General features: G+C 55.1%; 1 protein-coding gene across 1 annotated transcript; it reads left to right on the top strand.

The window, feature by feature from the left end:
- The first annotated feature begins 619 nt into the window (after positions 1–619).
- Positions 620–6,998, top strand: CRYBB3 (crystallin beta B3). The gene is made up of 6 exons (XM_045458023.1): positions 620–707; positions 2,064–2,154; positions 3,730–3,848; positions 4,382–4,514; positions 5,413–5,555; positions 6,688–6,998. Exons 2-6 carry the CDS (start codon positions 2,080–2,082, stop codon positions 6,851–6,853), a joined length of 636 nt encoding a protein of 211 aa, XP_045313979.1. The 5' UTR covers positions 620–707; positions 2,064–2,079; the 3' UTR covers positions 6,854–6,998.
- Positions 6,999–7,944: the final 946 nt, after the last annotated feature.

Genomic DNA, 7,944 nt, shown 5'->3' with positions numbered 1-7,944 from the left:
GAAGGAAGGAAAGAAGGAAGGAAGAAAGGAAGGAAGAAAGGAAGGAAGGAAGGAAAGGAAGGAAGAAAGCAGGCAGGCTGGGTGAAGATTAAACATAATGTTCATGAAGTTGGCACATAGCCTTGCACATAGTAGATCTTCAATTAATGGTAGCTGTTAGCCATATATGCCTCTATATGAAGAAAATAAATTTTTGTTGGGTCTGTTACAGCATCCCGTGGACACCCAATTTGGGGGTTATGTTTAGGATGACCTGACTTAAAATTTAGGCCATAATGGCACATGGGAAAATTGATTCCGGGGCCCCTCGCTTTAAGAACTGGTATCATTCCAAAAATGTCACTTAGCGGATTAGGAAGGTGGTGGCTCCAGGAAGCCAAAGAAAGGGAGTTGGGGGGCACTGGAGAGCTTTACACCCCGATGCCCGCCCATCGGCGCTGTCAGGCTTCCAACAAAGCTGATGAGGTCCGTCTGCCCCCAGGAAGCCATCAGGGGCCATGGCGGAGGACACAAGCACTGGGGCCTCCCTGGGCCCACTATTGGAGTGAAATGGCCCGAACGGAATCGGGTGGACGGGGCGCTGCCTCAGCAGGCTGGGATGTGCTGGGTTGTCGAAAAGCGCCCATAAATAGGACGCTCCAAGCAAAGGCAGACTGAGTCTGCAGACGGTGCTGGCCCCTCTGTTCTTCCTGAGGCTACAGCAGCAGGTTCATTCTGGGATGGGCAGGGGAGGGGAGGCGAGAGCTGCCCCAGCAGGCCCAGACCTTTGGGGATCTCCCTGGGGCATGCACGGCTGGCCCCTGCACAAACCGGGGATTCACTTAAAGGCTGGAGCCAAGAGGGAGGAGCCGATCCAGCCACCAAGCCCAACTGATATCAGAGGGAGGTGGCCAGGGAAGAGTCCCCGGGCATGTGCTTAGGCTTCCTCCTAAGCGCAGCTGAGGAAGGGGGGTGAACAAATTGGGGGCTGCCAAGGACCCTGAGGGTCCTCCCTGAGCTGGGCCAGGCCCCGTGACCTGCTGAGGCCAGGCATAGACAGGACAAGCATCCTGTAGGATATGCATCCCTGGGCCTGTGTCCAGAGCATATGGGCTCCGCAGCTGCACCCGCCAGCAGTAGGGGCGCTGGGGCCATGGTGGGGGGCAGTCAGGCGCGGGGTGTAGATGTGTGTGCCTGTGGACCACTGCGGACGTCTGAGATGGGCACGGTGTGTGTGTGTGACAGGTGGGGGGGGGGGGCCGTCGTGTACAGTGGGTGTCATGTGACTGTGTACAAAGACCACGGGAGCTTATGTGTGTGCAAGTTGCGTGCATGTGTGTGTGCTGATAAACTGGAGAACAGTCCCCTGTGTGTGTCGCGGGACAATCATGAGAATCCTCCCACGTGACTACGCTGGGGCCTGTGTTTTGTGTCACGGTCCCCACAGGGATGCAGGGAACGGTCTGTCTGTGTCTGTGTCTTTAAGTGGCTGGTACACAGTAAGTGCTCCATAAGTGCATATGAAATAAATCACCGAACGTCTGGAAACCGGGCCAGAGCAGGTGTCCCGGGATCTGGTCCTGCATCATGCATTCTCTGGATATCTGTCTGTCTGCCCATCTCCCACCAGTCTGTAGTCTGCCGTTCATCTGGGTTACCCAGCCCCAGGCCAGGCACTGAGCAGGTGCTCCTGGAATCTTGGGTGAACAGAGTAACGAATGAACAGAAGACCGTAGCCCAGAGCGTGGAGGTGGGAGAGATCCCTGTAGAGAAACCCTGCGGAAGCCCACCCTCTGGCCAGGGTCCGGAAGTGGTGTGCCTACACAGAGCTTGAAGAACCCTGTTTTGGGGAGTAGTTGGGGAGGGGGGAGGGGGACACGCTTTGGGGCCAGGCCCAGTCCTGTGACCCATGATAGGTGCTCAGTGAATGTTTGTCGAATGACTGAATGACCCAGTGCAGTGAGTCACGACCACGTCCCCCAAAGCAGCAAAAGGTTCTGTAGCTCATCTTCGACCTCAATCTCATCCGTACCTCATTTGTCCCGGTGCACCCCCGTGACTCATTTTCCTCTGCTTGGAGCCAGACGCGTTCCTGGCGAGATGGCGGAACAGCATGGCGCACCCGAGCAAGCTGCAGCGGGCAAGAGCCACGGCGGCCTTGGGGGCAGCTACAAGGTACGGGGTGGGAAGGGGTCCCAGCGGCTCCGGGCCTGGGGCTGCTCTTGGGCCTCAGGGTCAGCTTCCCCAGCAGGCAGCCGGCCTCCAGAAAGAGAAACCCCTGCCAGCCATCGGGGGCCAGAAAGACACCTCACTCCCTTCACGCCTTTACTGCACCCTCTCTCCTGTGTCCTCATCTGGAGAACGGAAGTGGACACGCGCAGCCTGTCTCAGTGGGGCACAGAGGCCCCAGGGGTTTCAGGAGACGTGGCTCGGACTCTCCTGCCTGACCTCAGTCCAGTTCTCTGGCTCCTCCGGGCCTCAACAGCCCCATCTGGAAAATGGAACAATGCTCGCTGTCTCGGCCCCCCGAGCCGGAGCTAGAGCTAAATGTAAAGGCCATTGCCCTGGCCAGCTAAGGAGAATTCCGACGCTGGAATTTGTTGGCTCTCCCCTCTCTGAGCCTCCCTGGGGGCTTTAACCTGAGATGGGGTTGGAGGATAGGTTGACTAAAGGGATAACTGTGGGTGGGGGCAGTTCTGAGGATGTGCTGGTGGCTTTCATTTTTTTTTTTTTAATGTTTATTCATTTTTGAGAGAGACAGAGCAGGAACGGGGGAGGGTCAGAGAGAGAGGAAGACACAGAGTCCGCAGCAGGCTTCCAGGCTCCGAGCTATCAGCACGGAGCCCGATGCGGGACTCGAACTCACGAACCGTGAGATCATGACCCGAGCCGAAGCCGGACGCTTAACCCACTGAGCCACCCAGGTGCCCTGTGCTGGTGGCTTTAAAGAGAGTGGAAGAGAAGAAAAGAGGCCTTCCTCGTCTTGGGATCGGGGGGACCACAGGGTTGGTCTAGGGACTTCTAAAGGCCTTTGCAAAGATGCAGAGGCAGTGCCCGCCTGGAAGGCAGATGCCACCACAGGCCCTTCCTGGCTCCGTGGGCCTCATCCATGGCAGCGTGCAGGAGAAAAGAGCCAGCCGACTTACCGAATCCTGGTTCCTCTGCCTAACTTGCTGTGCAGCCCAGGACAAGTACCCTTTCTGAGCCTTCTATAAAATGACCAGAACAGATGTAACTCAGGGGCCTTCTGCAAAGACAGCTTGTGCTTCTAGGTGGATAAAAGAGGCAAAACCTTCCTCTTCCTTTGCAGTCTTTCCCTCTCTGGGCGTGGGACAGGTGAAGGTCAACTCAGACATTGCGAGCTGCTGTTTCCTTCGTTGGCACAGGAAAATTCCACGTTAAGGGAAATACAGATTTCTGGCCTCTCTTGAAAAGTTTAAAACGGGGCCCACATTCCCTCCTAACCATAAGCGGCTTCATTTCCTTCCCCTGGGTCATTTCACCCTGTTAGTTTGGGGTCAGATAGTAGCTGCAATCCTGGTTTGAGATTCCTGGAGACATTCCCGCGTGTGGCCACGAGGGGGCAGTGCAAGCCTGCAGTCGATGCTGGATCCCAGCGCGTCCAAGGCAGAGCAGATGGAACGGAGGGATGGTCCTCCTGGCCCTGCCCCAACCCTGCAGAGGGAGGGGATAAAGGGGTGGCCCTGGGAGCTCCACGCCCCTGGGATGCTCAGGATGCTGCCCTTTCAGGTGATCGTATACGAAATGGAGAACTTCCAGGGCAAGCGGTGCGAGCTCTCGGCTGAGTGCCCCAACCTGACGGAGAGCCTGCTGGAGAAGGTGGGCTCCATCCAAGTGGAGTCTGGGCCGTGAGTACCTGGGCCCCCAGCCCCCTCCTCACAGCCCTGAGCCTTCCGGGGGTCAGGAGGTCCGGGTTCCAGGTCTAGGTCTGCTGTGGGGTCTTAGGTGACTCCCTTCCCATCTCTGGTCTCAGTTTTCCCATCTGTCAAATGGGGATAACACTGGCACATGCTTCAGAGAGAGTGTCTGTGAAAATGAATGGAAACGTGCACATAAATAACAATATAATAATAATAATAATGAGGAAGAGGTGGAGAAAGGAGAGGAATTATCTTTGGATTACCTACTAGGTGCCAGGCATTGTGCTAAGAAGGTTCCTGAGCACCCACACAAAGGCTGCACATAAAACAGATTCTTTACACTATTTCCCAGGATGGTTTTCTGGCTCAGAGTCTCAGCGGCCAGTATGTTCCAGGAGCTCCTTTCATACCTGGACCAGGGATCAGTGGTAGGGCTGGAGGGAGGGCTCAAGGTCGAAGGTCAGCAGCTTTGGGGGCCCTTCCCTCAGGAGACGCGGGTCCAGGCCGGTTTCCTCCTACAGGTGGCTGGCGTTCGAACGCAGGGCCTTCCGTGGCGAGCAGTTTGTCCTGGAGAAGGGGGATTACCCTCGCTGGGACGCCTGGTCCAACAGCCACCACAGCGATAGCCTCCTGTCCCTCCGGCCCCTGCACATCGTGAGTACAGCTCCTGCCCATCTGGGGGAGCTCCTAGAAGCAGGACCGGCTGGGAGCTGGGTCAGGCAGGCTCACTGCGCAAGCTTAGCTGGGGCTGGGCTGGTACGGACCTGGCTGGGGAAGGGCCGTCTTCATTTCTGACCTAAAAGGTTGTGCGGGCTGAGAAGCAGCTGGCTATGGTCCAGTGGCCACTGGGCTGGGGACCAGGACACCAGGATTCACATCTTGACTTCGCCAGCACAGCACTGACACTTCCCTCTGTAACCCTGTTAAAATCAGGAGCCACATGGTCCAGTCCCAGACCAGCATTGTCCTTAAAGCAACGCATCCCGGAAAGTAACTTCAGAAAGTAATTGCAAAGCAGCTCGGGTTCTCCACCTGCCTTCCTCAGACACCTGGAAGGGACTTGATCCACAGCGACACTCTTAAATGTTGCTCTGCCCCACCCCCACCTGCTCCACCCACCCTCCGTGGCTGCTCCAGCCCTCTCTTCTTGTCACACTCACTGATGCTACAGTGGGAAGAAAGCTAAGAAGACCACAGTCAGAACCTGGTTTAGTCAAGAGGGAATCCTCCTGCCTTACTGATTTTTATCTCCTTCCGGCCTTTCTGTGCCTCGGTTTCCCTAGCTGCTAAATGATGGAGTTTTAATAGGAGCCCCACTGCCCACTCTCGGCTTCATGGCTCCCTGGCTCTAAGATTCCCAAGGAGGCTGCCTCTGGAGGAACCTCCCTAGCCTCCCGGCCCTCCTGCAGGCATGTCCTGAATCCCCTCCCTCGGGCAGGGGGCGCTCGGGGGTAGGCGTTATTCTGTGGTGACTGGATTCTTTCCCACGTCTCAGAAGCCCTGTTCTGAGCGTGGGAGGGGCCGCCGGCTCACCACGTGATCTCGCCCCCAGGATGGCCCGGATCACAAGCTGCACCTGTTTGAGAACCCAGCTTTCAGCGGCCGCAAGATGGAGATAGTGGATGACGATGTGCCCAGCCTCTGGGCGCATGGCTTCCAGGACCGCGTGGCGAGCATCCGGGCCATCAACGGGACGTAAGGGACCGAACCCCCCACTCCTGCCCCTGCCCCGCCCTCTGGCTCTAAATAGAATCTCTGTTCACTGTGTTTCCTACACAGCGGACGCTCCCTGCCTCTCCAGGCATGGCGGGGGGTGGGGGGAGGGGGGGCCCATGATGGGAACGGCTAATTGTTCACCCTCCATAACCATTAGATTTTCAGGAAGCTTTGACTTGTAGGAAGTTTTATCTTTATTTTTTAATCAAGTGAAATCTGTTCCTCTTACCTGTCCCTATCTAGGTCTTCACTCCTTTGCCAAACCTCCCCAGGCCCTTAAACTGATCCTTAGGGGCATTTTTGTTTGTTTCCTTTCACAGTCCTTGCCCTTCTTACCCGGGTGAGAAGTGACATAGCGGTTCTCTAGATATGGCCTGAATAGTATACAGAAGAGTGCATAGTACATCACCTCCCTCCTTCTAGGCTTAATATTTCTGTTAATGCAGTCTTAGGATCACTTTCCCTTTGTCAGTGACTACATCTCACTCTGTGGGCTTGAGATCTGGGGATGAGCCTTAAAAGGTGCCACTCCTCCCTGATAGTAATTTATTCAACAACTTTGTGCTGAGCATTTCTATGTGTAGAATAGGGGGGCAACAAGAATTACACAGCCTCTGCCCTCAAGAATTTTAGTCTGCTGGGGAGACAGACAAGGAGACAGGTATTCACAATTTATTGTGACCAGGATTGCGATGGGGGACTCACAGGGGCTCTCTGATTCAGCCTGGGGACGTCAGCAAGGGCTTTCCTGGAGGAGGAGACATACAAATCGAGACATAAAGAAGATGAATGAAAGGGGAGAGGGATATGGATGAGGCAAGGAAGAGTGTTCCAGGTGTAAGGAAAAGCATGTGTAAGGGTTCAGAGACACTCCGTTTCAAGGAAAGTAGTATGAGAGAGGTTGGAGTATGGGGTGTGGAGAAGGCATGTTGAGATGTTTGGTGAAGGACCTGTGAGCAGGGTAGGGAGTTTGAATTCATCCAGAGGGCACTGGGGAGCCAGGGAGGAATTTAGGCAGGCAGAGAGCGTGGTCAGATGCCGGCTTTAAAAGCCTCGGTCTGGCTGGAGGCAGGAGGCTGATCGTCCTTACTGCAACCTTGGTACCCGGCAGGTGGGTTGGCTACGAGTTCCCCGGCTACCGTGGGCGCCAGTATGTGTTCGAGCGGGGTGAGTACCGCCACTGGAACGAGTGGGACGCCAACCAGCCACAGCTGCAGTCTGTGCGCCGCATCCGGGACCAGAAGTGGCACAAGCGGGGCTGCTTCCTCAGCAGCTGAAGGGCACCCAGGCCCCAGTGGCCCAGGCCCGCCCTGGGGGGCAGCAGAGGCAAGAAGAGGAGGCTCCAGGGCCAGGGTGATGGTCTGCCTGTCCCCCCTTCCCCGGAATCTACTCAATAAAGCCTGGGGCCGGTCCCCCACCTGCCATGTTCCTCTGCGTCACTTCTTGAGGGGGCTGGGGCTTTAGGGTTCTGAGAGTCCCCAAGGTCGGCTGTGAGCTGGGCTCACCCCCAGGCTCTAGTCCTTTTAAGCAGAGTCACATGCACAACTTGCACTGATCTTGTGTCTGTTTTCCTGTCTGTTTCCATCTGTCAGTCAGTCCGTCCGTCCATCTGTCCATCCATCCATCCATCCATCCATCCTATTCATCCATCCTTCCTTCAATCTACCCCTCTTTCTATCCATCTTTCCATCCATTCATCCATCAGTTCTTTCCATCCATTCTCCCATTGATCCATCGTCTTACCTCTCTCCCATCCATCCATCCATTCACTCATCATCCATCTACTTACCCATTTATTTATCTGTCCATCTGTAGATCCATCCATCCATTTATCCATCCATCCATCCATTTATCCATCCATGCATCCATTCATCCATCCATCCATCCATCCATCCATCCATCCATTTGTCCATCCATCTGTCCATCCATCCATCCATCCATCCATCCATCCATCCATCTATCCATCCATTTGTCCATCCATCTGTCCATCCATCCATCCACCCATCTAACTATCCATCCATCCATCCATCCATCCATCCATCCATTCATCCATCCATCCATCCTATTCATCCATCCTTCCTCCAGTCTACCCCTCTTTCTATCCATCTTTCCATCCATTCATCCATCAGTTCTTTCCATCCATTCTCCCATTGATCCATCGTCTTACCTCTCTCCCATCCATCCATCCATCCTTGCATCCACCCTTCCTTTATCTCATCCATCCATTTATCCATCATGTCCCCCTTCATCTCTCTATCTGCCATGTCTGTTTTCATTAATTTATTCAGCAAATGCCAGCCCTATCCAAGGCCTGAGGACACAGCAGGGAACAAAACAAAGTCCCTCCCTCATGGGGTTCACTTTCGAG

This window comes from Leopardus geoffroyi, chromosome D3, assembly GCF_018350155.1.
Source record: "Leopardus geoffroyi isolate Oge1 chromosome D3, O.geoffroyi_Oge1_pat1.0, whole genome shotgun sequence".
Classification (NCBI taxonomy): Eukaryota; Metazoa; Chordata; class Mammalia; order Carnivora; family Felidae; genus Leopardus; species Leopardus geoffroyi.
This window is presented reverse-complemented; position numbering and strand designations above follow the sequence as displayed.